This window comes from Coregonus clupeaformis, unplaced genomic scaffold (assembly GCF_020615455.1).
Source record: "Coregonus clupeaformis isolate EN_2021a unplaced genomic scaffold, ASM2061545v1 scaf1011, whole genome shotgun sequence".
NCBI classification, from domain to species: Eukaryota; Metazoa; Chordata; class Actinopteri; order Salmoniformes; family Salmonidae; genus Coregonus; species Coregonus clupeaformis.
Genome location: NW_025534465.1, coordinates 107,437 through 126,011, shown reverse-complemented (window position 1 = coordinate 126,011; position 18,575 = coordinate 107,437). Strand labels below are relative to the sequence as shown.

General features: G+C 50.6%; 1 protein-coding gene across 1 annotated transcript in view; it reads right to left on the bottom strand.

Moving 5' to 3' along the window:
- LOC121562181 (receptor-type tyrosine-protein phosphatase O-like) overlaps positions 1 to 18,575 on the bottom strand; it is a gene marked incomplete at its 3' end in the record, with an annotated part of 138,739 nt that overhangs the window by 55,535 nt on the left and 64,629 nt on the right. Inside the window, 7 exon segments of the mRNA XM_045217329.1 lie at positions 3,473 to 3,669; positions 4,038 to 4,199; positions 4,464 to 5,003; positions 9,393 to 9,506; positions 9,509 to 9,544; positions 11,968 to 12,123; positions 12,550 to 12,823. Of these exon segments, the coding sequence (XP_045073264.1) occupies positions 3,473 to 3,669; positions 4,038 to 4,199; positions 4,464 to 5,003; positions 9,393 to 9,506; positions 9,509 to 9,544; positions 11,968 to 12,123; positions 12,550 to 12,823 (1,479 nt within the window).

Below are 18,575 nucleotides of genomic sequence, written 5' to 3'. Positions count from 1 at the left end.
TTTCTGGTGAACTGGATCAGAGCAGTATATTGATAGGTGCCCATAACTGGGTTAGTGGTGTTTCTGGTGAACTGGATCAGAGCAGTATATTGATAGGTGCCCATAACTGGGTTAGTGGTGTTTCTGGTGAACTGGATCAGAGCAGTATATTGATAGGTGCCCATAACTGGGTTAGTGGTGTTACTGGTGAACTGGATCAGAGCAGTATATTGATAGGTGCCCATAACTGGGTTAGTGGTGTTTCTGGTGAACTGGATCAGAGCAGTATATTGATAGGTGCCCATAACTGGGTTAGTGGTGTTTCTGGTGAACTGGATCAGAGCAGTATATTGATAGGTGCACATAACTGGGTTAGTGGTGTTTCTGGTGAACTGGATCAGAGCAGTATATTGATAGGTGCACATAACTGGGTTAGTGGTGTTTCTGGTGAACTGGATCAGAGCAGTATATTGATAAGGTGCACATAACTGGGTTAGTGGTGTTTCTGGTGAACTGGATCAGAGCAGTATATTGATAGGTGCACATAACTGGGTTAGTGGTGTTTCTGGTGAACTGGATCAGAGCAGTATATTGATAGGTGCACATAACTGGGTTAGTGGTGTTTCTGGTGAACTGGATCAGAGCAGTATATTGATAGGTGCCCATAACTGGGTTAGTGGTGTTTCTGATAACTGGCCTACAGTAAGACTTTATTTTTTCCATCTCAGTGTTTCTACTCTCTCCTCTGGAATGGATCCTCTCTAACGTGTTGTGAAACACCCGTGTAGACTAGCAGGCTAGTGAGTCTTACCTCACGGCAGTATGAGTTCTCCATGCTAGCAGGCTAGTGAGTCTTACCTCACTGCAGTATGTGTTCTCCATGCTAGCAGGCTAGTGAGTCTTACCTCACTGCAGTATGAGTTCTCCATGCTAGCAGGCTAGTGAGTCTTACCTCACTGCAGTATGTGTTCTCCATGCTAGCAGGCTAGTGAGTCTTACCTCACTGCAGTATGAGTTCTCCATGCTAGCAGGCTAGTGAGTCTTACCTCACGGCAGTATGAGTTCTCCATGCTAGCAGGCTAGTGAGTCTTACCTCACTGCAGTATGTGTTCTCCATGCTAGCAGGCTAGTGAGTCTTACCTCACTGCAATATGAGTTCTCCATGCTAGCAGGCTAGTGAGTCTTACCTCACTGCATTATGTGTTCTCCATGCTAGCAGGCTAGTGAGTCTTACCTCACTGCAGTATGAGTTCTCCATGCTAGCAGGCTAGTGAGTCTTACCTCACGGCAGTATGAGTTCTCCATGCTAGCAGGCTAGTGAGTCTTACCTCACTGCAGTATGTGTTCTCCATGCTAGCAGGCTAGTGAGTCTTACCTCACTGCAGTATGTGTTCTCCATGCTAGCAGGCTAGTGAGTCTTACCTCACTGCAGTATGAGTTCTCCATGCTAGCAGGCTAGTGAGTCTTACCTCACTGCAGTATGTGTTCTCCATGCTAGCAGGCTAGTGAGTCTTACCTCACTGCAGTATGAGTTCTCCATGCTAGCAGGCTAGTGAGTCTTACCTCACGGCAGTATGAGTTCTCCATGCTAGCAGGCTAGTGAGTCTTACCTCACTGCAGTATGTGTTCTCCATGCTAGCAGGCTAGTGAGTCTTACCTCACTGCAGTATGTGTTCTCCATGCTAGCAGGCTAGTGAGTCTTACCTCACTGCAGTATGAGTTCTCCATGCTAGCAGGCTAGTGAGTCTTACCTCACTGCAGTATGAGTTCTCCATGCTAGCAGGCTAGTGAGTCTTACCTCACTGCAGTATGTGTTCTCCATGCTAGCAGGCTAGTGAGTCTTACCTCACTGCAGTATGAGTTCTCCATGCTAGCAGGCTAGTGAGTCTTACCTCACGGCAGTATGAGTTCTCCATGCTAGCAGGCTAGTGAGTCTTACCTCACTGCAGTATGAGTTCTCCATGCTAGCAGGCTAGTGAGTCTTACCTCACTGCAGTATGAGTTCTCCATGCTAGCAGGCTAGTGAGTCTTACCTCACTGCAGTATGTGTTCTCCATGCTAGCAGGCTAGTGAGTCTTACCTCACCGGCAGTATGTGTTCTCCATGCTAGCAGGCTAGTGAGTCTTACCTCACTGCAGTATGAGTTCTCCATGCTAGCAGGCTAGTGAGTCTTACCTCCCCTGCAGTATGAGTTCTCCATGCTAGCAGGCTAGTGAGTCTTACCTCCCTGCAGTATGAGTTCTCCATGCTAGCAGGCTAGTGAGTCTTACCTCACGGCAGTATGTGTTCTCCATGCTAGCAGGCTAGTGAGTCTTACCTCACTGCAGTATGAGTTCTCCATGCTAGCAGGCTAGTGAGTCTTACCTCCCTGCAGTATGAGTTCTCCATGCTAGCAGGCTAGTGAGTCTTACCTCCCTGCAGTAGAGTTCTCCATGCTAGCAGGCTAGTGAGTCTTACCTCCCTGCAGTATGAGTTCTCCATGCTAGCAGGCTAGTGAGTCTTACCTCCCTGCAGTATGAGTTCTCCATGCTAGCAGGCTAGTGAGTCTTACCTCACGGCAGTATGAGTTCTCCATGCTAGCAGGCTAGTGAGTCTTACCTCCCCTGCAGTATGAGTTCTCCATGCTAGCAGGCTAGTGAGTCTTACCTCCCTGCAGTATGTGTTCTCCATGCTAGCAGGCTAGTGAGTCTTACCTCACGGCAGTATGTGTTCTCCATGCTAGCAGGCTAGTGAGTCTTACCTCACTGCAGTATGAGTTCTCCATGCTAGCAGGCTAGTGAGTCTTACCTCCCTGCAGTATGAGTTCTCCATGCTAGCAGGCTAGTGAGGTCTTACCTCCCTGCAGTATGAGTTCTCCATGCTAGCAGGCTAGTGAGTCTTACCTCCCTGCAGTATGAGTTCTCCATGCTAGCAGGCTAGTGAGTCTTACCTCCCTGCAGCATGAGTTCTCCATGCTAGCAGGCTAGTGAGTCTTACCTCACGGCAGTATGAGTTCTCCATGCTAGCAGGCTAGTGAGTCTTACCTCCCTGCAGTATGAGTTCTCCATGCTAGCAGGCTAGTGAGTCTTACCTCCCTGCAGTATGTGTTCTCCATGCTAGCAGGCTAGTGAGTCTTACCTCCCTGCAGTATGAGTTCTCCATGCTAGCAGGCTAGTGAGTCTTACCTCCCTGCAGTATGAGTTCTCCATGCTAGCAGGCTAGTGAGTCTTACCTCACGGCAGTATGAGGTCTCCATGCTAGCAGGCTAGTGAGTCTTACCTCCCTGCAGTATGAGTTCTCCATGCTAGCAGGCTAGTGAGTCTTACCTCACGGCAGTATGAGTTCTCCATGCTAGCAGGCTAGTGAGTCTTACCTCCCTGCAGTATGTGTTCTCCATGCTAGCAGGCTAGTGAGTCTTACCTCCCTGCAGTATGAGTTCTCCATGCTAGCAGGCTAGTGAGTCTTACCTCCCTGCAGTATGAGGTCTCCATGCTAGCAGGCTGGTGAGTCTTACCTCACTGCAGTATGAGTTCTCCATGCGCTGGCTGAGGCTGGGTCGGAGGCAGGTCAGGGACAGGACTGACACCAGGCTGCCATTGTGGCTCTCGGAGGTCAGGGCCCAGGACACCACTGCAGTACTGGAGCCTAGCAACCTGACACTGACCCCCTGGGGCCGCTCCCGGGGCTGCTCCAGCACCTCTCCACTGGGGCCTGGGGCATTCATTGGTTGATTTGGAATTTATTTGACAATTAAAACATATACAGTAAAACACAGAATTTCAGTTGTAGGCAAGGGTTAGGGTTAGGGTCAGTGTTAGGGTTAGGGTCAGGGTTAGGCTATACATACTGAGATAGAAGGTTAGGGGGTCAGGATTAGGGTCAGGGTTAGGGTCAGGGTTAGGGCTAGGGTTAGGGTCAGGGTTAGGGTCAAGGTCAGGGTTAGGGTCAGGGTTAAGCTATACATACTGAGATGGTTAGGGTCAGGGTTAGGGTCAGGGTCAGGGTTAGGGTCAGGGTCAGGGTTAGGGTCAGGGTCAGGGTCAGGGTTAGGGTCAGGGTTAGGATCAGGCTATACATACTGAGATAGAAGGTCAACCCTGTATAGGCGGTGCTCTCTCTGGCCTCACAGTCTCCTGCAGAGCTCAGTGTGGTGACCTGGACTCTGTAGGTCCCAGGCTCGGTCAGCTCCGTGAAGAACTCATGAGTGTTCTCATCCACCGTGGCCGTCTCTGTGGAGTTACCTGAGGACGGGGGAGAGACAGGGCTCAGAGGGGTTTGATGGGGTGGTTGAAACAGCACAGGGCACAACAGATACCATTCAGCTATTGTCTTCATCTGACAACATAGGAGCCCCTTTACTCCAGGACCCTGAGTAGGAGATCTGATCTAGGATCAGTCTTATTCATTATGATCTAAAAAGGCAAAAAGCCTAACCTATATCAGCACTCCTTTTCTGAGAGTCATTGTGAATACGGTCTAGTGGCCGCAGAGGCCTTTAGCTTTACCGTCTCTGTAGACGTAGACGTTGAATCCGTCGTAGGTGGCCGGGGGTCGGGGGGGGAGCCAGCGCAGCTCCAGCAGTATGGGAGGAAGGCGGGTCGGGGTGACGGAGGTCTCTGGGGACAGGCCCATGGCAGAGCCCGGCTCATTGGAGTCCTCATACTCTGGAACCACCGCGTTCACAAATCCCTCATCCCCGTCCGTAGGGGAGGGGCTACCGGTGGGCTCCGGCCAATAGGGCTGCGTGGCGGTCTCTTCTTCGGTGGTGTTAGAGATAGCGGCGGCGGCGTAGCCCGTGGAGCCGTTGGAGCCCTGAGGGGCGGAGCTGTAGGGGACCTGGGTGGTTCCGCCCACCACCTCCTCTGAGATCACTTCCTGTATCTCCTGGTTCTCCTGTAGTTCCTGTTCCTCTATGAGGGGGACATCCCGCGCCCGCCGGGGCTGGGGGGTGTCCTGGGTCTCCTCGGAGCTAGGGACCCCCCCTGGTAGCACCCTCTGGCTGAGTGGGACGATCTTATGGGAGATGTTGAGGGGAGGGTTGGGAACTGCAGGGAAACACTAACATTAGTATTAGTTTGCCATCTCCATAGATATACCGTTGCTATTTGACTGGTTCAATAACGTCCTGAGTCTGTTCCCCGGTCAATGTACCTGTTTCTGGGTTATGTAGTTAGTTACCTGTCCTGTGTTGCCGGGGCTCGTGGGTTATGTAGTTAGTTACCTGTCCTGTGTTGCCGGGGCTCGTGGGTTATGTAGTTAGTTACCTGTCCTGTGTTGCCGGGGCTCGTGGGTTATGTAGTTAGTTACCTGTCCTGTGTTGCCGGGGCTCGTGGGTTATGTAGTTAGTTACCTGTCCTGTGTTGCTGGGGCTCGTGGGTTATGTAGTTAGTTACCTGTCCTGTGTTGCCGGGGCTCGTGGGTTATGTAGTTAGTTACCTGTCCTGTGTTGCCGGGATCGTGGGTTGTGTAGTTAGTTACCTGTCCTGTGTTGCCGGGCACGTGGGTTATGTAGTTAGTTACCTGTCCTGTGTTGCCGGGGCTCGTGGGTTATGTAGTTAGTTACCTGTCCTGTGTTGCCGGGGCTCGTGGGTTATGTAGTTAGTTACCTGTCCTGTGTTGCCGGGGCTCGGTGGGTTATGTAGTTAGTTACCTGTCCTGTGTTGCCGGGGCTCGTGGGTTATGTAGTTAGTTACCTGTCCTGTGTTGCCGGGCTCGTGGGTTATGTAGTTAGTTACCTGTCCTGTGTTGCCGGGGCTCGTGGGTTATGTAGTTAGTTACCTGTCCTGTGTTGCTGGGGTACATGGGTTATGTAGTTAGTTACCTGTCCTGTGTTGCCGGGGCTCGTGGGTTATGTAGTTAGTTACCTGTCCTGTGTTGCTGGGGTACATGGGTTATGTAGTTAGTTACCTGTCCTGTGTTGCCGGGGCTCGTGGGTTATGTAGTTAGTTACCTGTCCTGTGTTGCCGGGGCTCGTGGGTTATGTAGTTAGTTACCTGTCCTGTGTTGCCGGGGCTCGTGGGTTATGTAGTTAGTTACCTGTCCTGTGTTGCCGGGGCTCGTGGGTTATGTTGTTAGTTACCTGTCCTGTGTTGCCGGGGCTCTGGGTTATGTAGTTAGTTACCTGTCCTGTGTTGCCGGGGCTCGTGGGTTATGTAGTTAGTTACCTGTCCTGTGTTGCCGGGGCTCAAGTGGGTTATGTAGGTAGTTACCTGTCCTGTGTTGCTGGGGTACGTGGGTTATGTAGTTAGTTACCTGTCCTGTGTTGCCGGGGCTCGTGGGTTATGTAGGTAGTTACCTGTCCTGTGTTGCTGGGGTACGTGGGTTATGTAGTTAGTTACCTGTCCTGTGTTGCCGGGGCTCGTGGGTTATGTAGTTAGTTACCTGTCCTGTGTTGCCGGGGCTCGTGGGTTATGTAGTTAGTTACCTGTCCTGTGTTGCCGGGGCTCGTGGGTTATGTAGTTAGTTACCTGTCCTGTGTTGCTGGGGTACATGGGTTATGTAGTTAGTTACCTGTCCTGTGTTGCCGGGGCTTGTGGGGTTATGTAGTTAGTTACCTGTCCTGTGTTGCCGGGGCTCGTGGGTTATGTAGTTAGTTACCTGTCCTGTGTTGCCGGGGCTCGTGGGTTATGTAGTTAGTTACCTGTCCTGAGTTGCCGGGGCTCGTGGGTTATGTAGTTAGTTACCTGTCCTGTGTTGCCGGGGCTCGTGGGTTATGTAGTTAGTTACCTGTCCTGTGTTGCCGGGGCTCGTGGGATATGTAGTTAGTTACCTGTCCTGTGTTGCTGGGGCTCGTGGGTTATGTAGTTAGTTACCTGTCCTGTGTTGCTGGGGCTCGTGGGTTATGTAGTTAGTTACCTGTCCTGAGTTGCCGGGGCTCGTGGGTTATGTAGTTAGTTACCTGTCCTGTGTTGCCGGGGCTCGTGGGATATGTAGTTAGTTACCTGTCCTGTGTTGCCGGGGCTCGTGGGTTATGTAGTTAGTTACCTGTCCTGAGTTGCCGGGGCTCGTGGGTTATGTAGTTAGTTACCTGTCCTGTGTTGCCGGGGCTCGTGGGTTATGTAGTTAGTTACCTGTCCTGAGTTGCCGGGGCTCGTGGGTTATGTAGTTAGTTACCTGTCCTGTGTTGCCGGGGCTCGTGGGTTATGTAGTTAGTTACCTGTCCTGTGTTGCCGGGGCTCGTGGGTTATGTAGGTAGTTACCTGTCCTGTGTTGCCGGGGCTCGTGGGTTATGTAGTTAGTTACCTGTCCTGAGTTGCCGGGGATCGTGGGTTATGTAGTTAGTTACCTGTCCTGTGTTGCTGGGGCTCGTGGGTTATGTAGTTAGTTACCTGTCCTGTGTTGCCGGGGCTCGTGGGTTATGTAGTTAGTTACCTGTCCTGTGTTGCTGGGGCTCGTGGGTTATGTAGTTAGTTACCTGTCCTGTGTTGCCGGGGCTCGTGGGTTATGTAGTTAGTTACCTGTCCTGTGTTGCCGGGGCTCGTGGGTTATGTAGTTAGTTACCTGTCCTGTGTTGCCGGGCTCGTGGGTTATGTAGTTAGTTACCTGTCCTGTGTTGCCGGGGCTCGTGGGTTATGTAGTTAGTTACCTGTCCTGTGTTGCCGGGGCTCGTGGGTTATGTAGTTAGTTACCTGTCCTGTGTTGCCGGGGCTCGTGGGTTATGTAGGTAGTTACCTGTCCTGTGTTGCTGGGGTACGTGGGTTATGTAGTTAGTTACCTGTCCTGTGTTGCGGGGATCGTGGGTTATGTAGGTAGTTACCTGTCCTGTGTTGCTGGGGTACGTGGGTTATGTAGTTAGTTACCTGTCCTGTGTTGCCGGGGCTCGTGGGTTATGTAGTTAGTTACCTGTCCTGTGTTGCCGGGGCTCGTGGGTTATGTAGTTAGTTACCTGTCCTGTGTTGCCGGGGCTCGTGGGTTATGTAGTTAGTTACCTGTCCTGTGTTGCTGGGGTACATGGGTTATGTAGTTAGTTACCTGTCCTGTGTTGCCGGGGCTTGTGGGTTATGTAGTTAGTTACCTGTCCTGTGTTGCCGGGGCTCGTGGGTTATGTAGTTAGTTACCTGTCCTGTGTTGCCGGGGCTCGTGGGTTATGTAGTTAGTTACCTGTCCTGAGTTGCCGGGGCTCGTGGGTTATGTAGTTAGTTACCTGTCCTGTGTTGCCGGGGCTCGTGGGTTATGTAGTTAGTTACCTGTCCTGTGTTGCCGGGGCTCGTGGGTTATGTAGTTAGTTACCTGTCCTGTGTTGCTGGGGCTCGTGGGTTATGTAGTTAGTTACCTGTCCTGTGTTGCTGGGGCTCGTGGGTTATGTAGTTAGTTACCTGTCCTGAGTTGCCGGGCTCGTGGGTTATGTAGTTAGTTACCTGTCCTGTGTTGCCGGGGCTCGTGGGATATGTAGTTAGTTACCTGTCCTGTGTTGCCGGGGATCGTGGGTTATGTAGTTAGTTACCTGTTCTGAGTTGCCGGGGCTCGTGGGTTATGTAGTTAGTTACCTGTCCTGTGTTGCCGGGGCTCGTGGGTTATGTAGTTAGTTACCTGTCCTGTGTTGCTGGGGCTCGTGGGTTATGTAGTTAGTTACCTGTCCTGAGTTGCCGGGGCTCGTGGGTTATGTAGTTAGTTACCTGTCCTGTGTTGCCGGGGCTCGTGGGATATGTAGTTAGTTACCTGTCCTGTGTTGCCGGGGATCGTGGGTTATGTAGTTAGTTACCTGTCCTGAGTTGCCGGGGCTCGTGGGTTATGTAGTTAGTTACCTGTCCTGTGTTGCCGGGGCTCGTGGGTTATGTAGTTAGTTACCTGTCCTGAGTTGCCGGGGCTCGTGGGTTATGTAGTTAGTTACCTGTCCTGTGTTGCCGGGGCTCGTGGGTTATGTAGTTAGTTACCTGTCCTGTGTTGCCGGGGCTCGTGGGTTATGTAGGTAGTTACCTGTCCTGTGTTGCCGGGGCTCGTGGGTTATGTAGTTAGTTACCTGTCCTGAGTTGCCGGGGATCGTGGGTTATGTAGTTAGTTACCTGTCCTGTGTTGCTGGGGCTCGTGGGTTATGTAGTTAGTTACCTGTCCTGTGTTGCCGGGGCTCGTGGGTTATGTAGTTAGTTACCTGTCCTGAGTTGCTAGGGCTCGTGGGTTATGTGAGTTAGTTACCTGTCCTGTGTTGCCGGGGCTCGTGGGTTATGTAGTTAGTTACCTGTCCTGTGTTGCCGGGGCTCGTGGGTTATGTAGTTAGTTACCTGTCCTGTGTTGCCGGGGTCTCGTGGGTTATGTAGTTAGTTACCTGTCCTGTGTTGCCGGGGCTCGTGGGTTATGTAGTTAGTTACCTGTCCTGTGTTGCTGGGGCTCGTGGGTTATGTAGTTAGTTACCTGTCCTGTGTTGCCGGGGCTCGTGGGTTATGTAGTTAGTTACCTGTCCTGTGTTGCCGGGGCTCGTGGGTTATGTAGTTAGTTACCTGTCCTGTGTTGCTGGGGTACATGGGTCAGGTCGCTGCGTCGGACCAGTGTGGTTCTGTTGACTGTAGCTTCAGAGATCAGCTGGAAGGAGATGTTGCTGTAACACGTCCCGGGAGCCAGTGTTTAAACACAGTCTTTCCTTTATAGAAGTCTATAACACAGAACACAGGTAGCTTAGTGGTTAAGAGCGTTGTGCCAGTAACCGAAAGGTCGCTGGTTCTAATCCCCGAGCCGACTAGGTGAAGAATCTGTCGATGTGCCCTTGAGCAAGGCACTTAACCCTAATTGCTCCTGTATGTTGCTCTGGATAAGAGCGTCTGCTAAATGACTAAAATGTAAATGTAAACACATTAGTCTTCCCATTGTAGAAGTCTATAACACAGAACAGTCTGCTTTATAGACATTTGAGGACAGAACACATTAGTCTTCCCATTGTAGAAGTCTATAACACAGAACAGTCTGCTTTATAGACATTTGAGGACAGAACACATTAGTCTTCCCATTGTAGAAGTCTATAACACAGAACAGTCTGCTTTATAGACATTTGAGGACAGAACACATTAGTCTTCCCATTGTAGAAGTCTATAACACAGAACAGTCTGCTTTATAGACATTTGAGGACAGAACACATTAGTCTTCCCATTGTAGAAGTCTATAACACAGAACAGTCTGCTTTATAGACATTTGAGGACAGAACACATTAGTCTTCCCATTGTAGAAGTCTATAACACAGAACAGTCTGCTTTATAGACATTTGAGGACAGAACACATTAGTCTTCCCATTGTAGAAGTCTATAACACAGAACAGTCTGCTTTATAGAAATTTGAGGACAGAACACATTAGTCTTCCCATTGTAGAAGTCTATAACACAGAACAGTCTGCTTTATAGACATTTGAGGACAGAACACATTAGTCTTCCCATTGTAGAAGTCTATAACACAGAACAGTCTGCTTTATAGACATTTGAGGACAGAACACATTAGTCTTCCCATTGTAGAAGTCTATAACACAGAACAGTCTGCTTTATAGACATTTGAGGACAGAACACATTAGTCTTCCCATTGTAGAAGTCTATAACACAGAACAGTCTGCTTTATAGACATTTGAGGACAGAACACATTAGTCTTCCACTTGTGTTTCTGATCAGGAAACACTGAAGTCTGATTTGGATTGGTGTGTCTGCCCCAAACATGACCTAATACAGACCTGCTAAACTCAGTGGATTCAACACTGAACTGCTCTGGATTGGTGTGTCTGCCCCAAACATGACCTAATACAGACCTGCTAAACTCAGTGGATTCAACACTGAACTGCTCTGGATTGGTGTGTCTGCCCCAAACATGACCTAATACAGACCTGCTAAACTCAGTGGATTCAACACTGAACTGCTCTGGATTGGTGTGTCTGCCCCAAACATGACCTAATACAGACCTGCTAAACTCAGTGGATTCAACACTGAACTGCTCTGGATTGGTGTGTCTGCCCCAAACATGACCTAATACAGACCTGCTAAACTCAGTGGATTCAACACTGAACTGCTCTGGATTGGTGTGTCTGCCCCAAACATGACCTAATACAGACCTGCTAAACTCAGTGGATTCAACACTGAACTGCTCTGGATTGGTGTGTCTGCCCCAAACATGACCTAATACAGACCTGCTAAACTCAGTGGATTCAACACTGAACTGCTCTGGATTGGTGTGTCTGCCCCAAACATGACCTAATACAGACCTGCTAAACTCAGTGGATTCAACACTGAACTGCTCTGGATTGGTGTGTCTGCCCCAAACATGACCTAATACACACCTGCTAAACTCAGTGGATTCAACACTGAACTGCTCTGGATTGGTGTGTCTGCCCCAAACATGACCTAATACAGACCTGCTAAACTCAGTGGATTCAACACTGAACTGCTCTGGATTGGTGTGTCTGCCCCAAACATGACCTAATACACACCTGCTAAACTCAGTGGATTCAACACTGAACTGCTCTGGATTGGTGTGTCTGCCCCAAACATGACCTAATACAGACCTGCTAAACTCAGTGGATTCAACACTGAACTGCTCTGGATTGGTGTGTCTGCCCCAAACATGACCTAATACAGACCTGCTAAACTCAGTGGATTCAACACTGAACTGCTCTGGATTGGTGTGTCTGCCCCAAACATGACCTAATACAGACCTGCTAAACTCAGTGGATTCAACACTGAACTGCTCTGGATTGGTGTGTCTGCCCCAAACATGACCTAATACAGACCTGCTAAACTCAGTGGATTCAACACTGAACTGCTCTGGATTGGTGTGTCTGCCCCAAACATGACCTAATACAGACCTGCTAAACTCAGTGGATTCAACACTGAACTGCTCTGGATTGGTGTGTCTGCCCCAAACATGACCTAATACAGACCTGCTAAACTCAGTGGATTCAACACTGAACTGCTCTGGATTGGTGTGTCTGCCCCAAACATGACCTAATACAGACCTGCTAAACTCAGTGGATTCAACACTGAACTGCTCTGAACAGGCTATTCAGCTTTCACCTGTTGATCCAGTCTGTCCAGCCAGAGGCCTCACCTTTATAGAGCATGGATCTCTGCTCCCGGCCCTCTGCGTAGCTGATGTTGACCCGACTGAAGACGTTGTTCTCTGGGGAGCTGATCTCAAACACCACCCCTGTCTCTGGAGCCTCTCCGTAGTCTGAGATCACCACACTGTCCACCGGACGTGGCTCTGCGGGGGGGACAGACAGACAGACAGCAGATACACATCAGGACTGACTGACTGCCTGGTGTAGGGACACAACGACCACTACAACCTCCACAGGGAAGAGAAGAGAGATGAGGGCCAACAAGGCAAGCACATAGTGGATCTATGAGAGAACAGAGACTGGTCTAAAACATCCAGTACTGAGGTGGATTCAGACCAGTTCTTCAGCCTGAAACGATGAAGACAACACAACCATGTTCTTACTGCTGAGAACAGCTACAGTCTGGACGGACTGGGACCAGGTCTTTCCCTGTCTGAATACTTACTGCTGAGAACAGCTACAGTCTGGACGGACTGGGACCAGGTCTTTCCCCTGTCTGAATACTTACTGCTGAGAACAGCTACAGTCTGGACGGACTGGGACCAGGTCTTCCCTGTCTGAATACTTACTGGTGAGAACAGCTACAGTCTGGACGGACTTGGACCAGGTCTTTCCCTGTCTGAGCAGCAGGCTAACGGTGTAGCAGAGTCCGTGGTAGGAGGAGTTAAAGACCAGCGGGGTCGCGGTGGGGTCGGTCAGGTTCAGGAACGGCAGCAGGTGCGTTCGGGGCTCGCCCATCACCCGGGCAGCGTACCCCGTCACGTTCTCCCGCAGGTCAGACTGCTCCAGGGTCGCTACGATCCAGTCCTCCTCTTTAACTGACACCTGGAAGGACACGATGGTCTGGAGGAGAGAGAGAGGAGAGAGAGAGGGCTGGTTAGTCTCCAGGAATGGCGCAATATGTTCACTACAGGGAAACATTACGTCCTGGTCCTCAGGGAACCACAACAGGGAAACATTACATCCTGGTCCTCAGGGAACCACTACAGGGAAACATTACATCCTGGTCCTCAGAGAACCACTACAGGGAAACATTACGTCCTGGTCCTCAGGGAACCACAACAGGGAAACATTACATCCTGGTCCTCAGGGAACCACTACAGGGAAACATTACATCCTGGTCCTCAGTGAACCACTACAGGGAAACATTACATCCTGGTCCTCAGGGAACCACTACAGGGAAACATTACATCCTGGTCCTCAGGGAACCACTACAGGGAAACATTACATCCTGGTCCTCAGGGAACCACCACAGGGAAACATTACATCCTGGTCCTCAGAGAACCACTACAGGGAAACATTACATCCTGGTCCTCAGGGAACCACTACAGGGAAACATTACATCCTGGTCCTCAGGGAACCACTACAGGGAAACATTACATCCTGGTCCTCAGAGAACCACTACAGGGAAACATTACATCCTGGTCCTCAGGGAACCACTACAGGGAAACATTACATCCTGGTCCTCAGGGGAACCACTACAGGGAAACATTACATCCTGGTCCTCAGGGAACCACTACAGGGAAACATTACATCCTGGTCCTCAGGGAACCACTACAGGGAAACATTACATCCTGGTCCTCAGGGAACCACTACAGGGAAACATTACATCCTGGTCCTCAGGGAACCACTACAGGGAAACATTACATCCTGGTCCTCAGGGAACCACTACAGGGAAACATTACATCCTGGTCCTCAGGGAACCACTACAGGGAAACATTACATCCTGGTCCTCAGGGAACCACTACAGGGAAACATTACATCCTGGTCCTCAGGGAACCACTACAGGGAAACATTACATCCTGGTCCCCAGGGAACCACTACAGGGAAACATTACATCCTGGTCCTCAGGGAACCACTACAGGGAAACATTACATCCTGGTCCCCAGGGATCCACTACAGGGAAATATTACATCCTGGTCCTCAGGGAACCACTACAGGGAAACATTACATCCTGGTCCTCAGGGAACCACTACAGGGAAACATTACATCCTGGTCCTCAGGGAACCACAATAGGGAAACATTACATCCTGGTCCTCAGGGAACCACTACAGGGAAACATTACATCCTGGTCCTCAGGGAACCACTACAGGGAAACATTACAACCTGGTCCTCAGGGAACCACTACAGGGAAACATTACATCCTGGTCCTCAGGGAACCACTACAGGGAAACATTACATCCTGGTCCTCAGGGAACCACTACAGGGAAACATTACATCCTGGTCCTCAGGGAACCACTACAGGGAAACATTACATCCTGGTCCTCAGGGAACCACTACAGGGAAACATTACATCCTGGTCCTCAGGGAACCACTACAGGGAAACATTACATCCTGGTCCTCAGGGAAGCATTACATCCTGGTCCTGGTTAACAGCCTAGAGTAAAATGCCCTCCTCCCCACCAGGTAGCAGTCGCCAGGAGGGTTGGTGATAAAACACCCATCTGTTTCTTCCCCTCTCTCCAAAATACTACTGACTCTCAGGGGAACACTCTGAAGCTCCACACAGTATCCCCTCCCTCCCCAGGTTCCTCACTGTATATCCTGCTTCACTCCCCCCACCCCTCTAAGTATCTCTGTGTGTTCTGTCTCTTCACCCCTCTAAGTGTCTCTGTGTGTTCTGTCTCCCCCCACCCTCTAAGTATCTCTGTGTGTTCTGTCTCTTCCCCCTCTAAGTATCTCTGTGTGTTCTGTCTCTTCCCCCCCTCTAAGTATCTCTGTGTGTTCTGTCTCTTCCCCCTCTAAGTATCTCTGTGTGTTCTGTCTCTCCCCCCTCTAAGTATCTCTGTGTGTTCTGTCTCTTCCCCTCTAAGTATCTCTGTGTGTTCTGACTCTTCACCCCCTCTAAGTATATCTGTGTGTTCTGTCTCTTCCCCCCTCTAAGTATCTCTGTGTGTTCTGTCTCTTCCCCCTCTAAGTATCTCTGTGTGTTCTGTCTCTTCCCCCCTCTAAGTATCTCTGTATGTTCTGTCTCTCCCCCTCTAAGTATATCTGTGTGTTCTGTCTCTTCCCCCTCTAAGTATCTCTGTGTGTTCTGACTCTTCACCCCCTCTAAGTATATCTGTGTGTTCTGTCTCTTCCCCCTCTAAGTATCTCTGTGTGTTCTGACTCTTCACCCCCTCTAAGTATATCTGTGTGTTCTGTCTCTTCCCCCTCTAAGTATCTCTGTGTGTTCTGTCTCTCCCCCTCTAAGTATCTCTGTGTGTTCTGTCTCTTCACCCCCCTCTAAGTATCTCTGTATGTTCTGTCTCTTCACCCCTCTAAGTATCTCTGTGTGTTCTGTCTCTCCCCCCTCTAAGTATCTCTGTGTGTTCTGTCTCTTCACCCCCTCTAAGTATCTCTGTGTGTTCTGTCTCTTCACCCCCTCTAAGTATCTCTGTGTGTTCTGTCTCTTCACCCCCTCTAAGTATCTCTGTGTGTTCTGTCTCTTCACCCCCTCTAAGTATCTCTGTGTGTTCTGTCTCTCCCCCTCTAAGTATCTCTGTGTGTTCTGTCTCTTCACCCCCTCTAAGTATCTCTGTGTGTTCTGTCTCTTCCCCCCTCTAAGTATCTCTGTGTGTTCTGTCTCTCCCCCCTCTAAGTATCTCTGTGTGTTCTGTCTCTTCCCCCTCTAAGTATCTCTGTGTGTTCTGTCTCTCCCCCTCTAAGTATCTCTGTGTGTTCTGTCTCTTCTCCCCCTCTAAGTATCTCTGTGTGTTCTGTCTCTTCCTCCCTCTAAGTATCTCTGTGTGTTCTGTCTCTCCCCCCTCTAAGTATCTCTGTGTGTTCTGTCTCTTCCCCCCTCTAAGTATCTCTGTGTGTTCTGTCTCTTCCCCCCTCTAAGTATCTCTGTGTGTTCTGTCTCTTCCCCCCTCTAAGTATCTCTGTGTGTTCTGTCTCTTCACCCCCTCTAAGTATCTCTGTGTGTTCTGTCTCTCCCCCTCTAAGTATCTCTGTGTGTTCTGTCTCTTCCCCCTCTAAGTATCTCTGTGTGTTCTGTCTCTTCCCCCTCTAAGTATCTCTGTGTGTTCTGTCTCTTCCCCCTCTAAGTATCTCTGTGTGTTCTGTCTCTTCCCCCCTCTAAGTATCTCTGTGTGTTCTGTCTCTTCCCCCTCTAAGTATCTCTGTGTGTTCTGTCTCTTCCCCCTCTAAGTATCTCTGTATGTTCTGTCTCCTCCCCCCCTCTAAGTATCTCTGTATGTTCTGTCTTTTCACCCCCTCTTAAAATCTCTGTATGTTCTGTCTCTTCACCCCCTCTAAGTATCTCTGTGTGTTCTGTCTCTTCACCCCCTCTAAGTATCTCTGTGTGTTCTGTCTCTCCCCCCCTCTAAGTATATCTGTGTGTTCTGTCTCCTCCCCCCCTCTAAGTATCTCTGTATGTTCTGTCTTTTCACCCCCTCTTAAAATCTCTGTATGTTCTGTCTCTCCCCCCTCTAAGTATCTCTGTATGTTCTGTCTCCCCCCCCTCTAAGTATCTCTGTATGTTCTGTCTCTTCACCCCCCTCTAAGTATCTCTGTGTGTTCTGTCTCTTCACCCCCCTCTAAGTATCTCTGTGTGTTCTGTCTCTCCCCCCCCCTCTAAGTATCTCTGTGTGTTCTGTCTCTTCCCCTCTATGTATCTCTGTGTGTTCTGTCTCTTCACCCCTCTAAGTATCTCTGTGTGTTCTGTCTCTCCCCCCCTCTAAGTATCTCTGTGTGTTCTGTCTCTTCACCCCTTCTAAGTATCTCTGTATGTTCTGTCTCTCCCCCCCTCTAAGTATATCTGTGTGTTCTGTCTCCCCCCCCTCTAAGTATCTCTGTGTGTTCTGTCGCTTCCCCAGAGAACTGGGATGTCTCTATCTCTGTGTGTTCTGTCTCTTCCCCAGAGAACTGGGATGTCTCTATCTCTGTGTGTTCTGTCTCTTCCCCAGAGAACTGGGATGTCTCTATCTCTGTGTGTTCTGTCTCTTCCCCAGAGAACTGGGATGTCTCTATCTCTGTGTGTTCTGTCTCTTCCCCAGAGAACTGGGATGTCTCTATCTCTGTGTGTTCTGTCTCTTCACCCCCTCTAAGTATCTCTGTGTGTTCTGTCTCTTCACCCCCTCTAAGTATCTCTGTGTGTTCTGTCTCTTCACTCCCTCTAAGTATGTCTGTGTGTTCTGTCTCTCCCCCCCCCCTCTAAGTATCTCTGTGTGTTCTGTCTCTTCCCCCCCTCTAAGTATCTCTGTGTGTTCTGTCTCTCCCCCCTCTAAGTATCTCTGTGTGTTCTGTCTCTTCCCCCTAAGTATCTCTGTGTGTTCTGTCTCTTCCCCCCCTCTAAGTATCTCTGTGTGTTCTGTCTCGTCCCCAGAGAACTGGGATGTCTCTATCTCTGTGTGTTCTGTCTCTTCCCCAGAGAACTGGGATGTCTCTATCTCTGTGTGTTCTGTCTCTTCCCCAGAGAACTGGGATGTCTCTATCTCTGTGTGTTCTGTCTCGTCCCCAGAGAACTGGGATGTCTCTACAGTCTCTGCAGTTTGACCAGTAGCTTCTGTCGTCTCCCTCCCTGCTGTGTTCTAAGATCTGGTCCAGCGCCGTTCAGCTTCAGTGATCAGACGCCCACTGACGGTTAGTCTCGCTGCGAGACAAAGGCAGAGAGGAGAGGAGACAGAGGTTGAGATGGAGGCTGAGGCTGTCGCCCTCGACAATGATACAGATCTCCCGATCTGAGAGATGAAAGAACAGCCCTGTCGGAGGAACAGCTGAGAGGAGCATTATTCCTCAACGCAGTCTGTCAACAGAGAGTTCCATTCCCAGCCTTCCCTTTCCTGGTCAGAATGTCATTAGTCTCACTGCAGTGTGTCTAGCTGCCCCCCTAACCCTTCCTTCCCTGTTCTGCCAAGGCTGACACCCTCCTTCCCCTTCACTGCCTCCCCTAACCCTTCCTTCCCTGTTCTGCCAAGGCTGACACCCTCCTTCCCCTTCACTGCCCCCCCTAACCCTTCCTTCCCTGTTCTGCCAAGGCTGACACCCTCCTGCCCCTTCACTGCCCCCTAACCCTTCCTTCCCTGTTCTGCCAAGGCTGACACCCTCCTGCCCCCTTCACTGCCTCCCCTAACCCCTTCCTTCCCTGTTCTGCCTAGGCTGACACCCCTCCTGCCCCCTTCACTGCCCCCCCCTAACCCTTCCTTCCCTGTTCTGCCAAGGCTGACACCCTCCTGCCCCCCTTCACTGCCTCCCCTAACCCTTCCTTCCCTGTTCTGCCTAGGCTGACACCCTCCTGCCCCCCTTCACTGCCCCCCCCTAACCCTTCCTTCCCTGTTCTGCCAAGGCTGACACCCTCCTGCCCCCTTCACTGCCCCCCCTAACCCTTCCTTCCCTGTCCTGCCAAGGCTGACACCCTCCTGCCCCCTTCACTGCCCCCCCCTAACCCTTCCTTCCCTGTTCTGCCTAGGCTGACACCCTCCTGCCCCCTTCACTGCCCCCCTAACCCTTCCTTCCCCTGTTCTGCCAAGGCTGACACCCTCCTGCCCCCTTCACTGCCCCCCTAACCCTTCCTTCCCTGTTCTGCCTAGGCTGACACCCTCCTGCCCCTTCACTGCCCCCCCCTAACCCTTCCTTCCCTGTTCTGCCAAGGCTGACACCCTCCTGCCCCCTT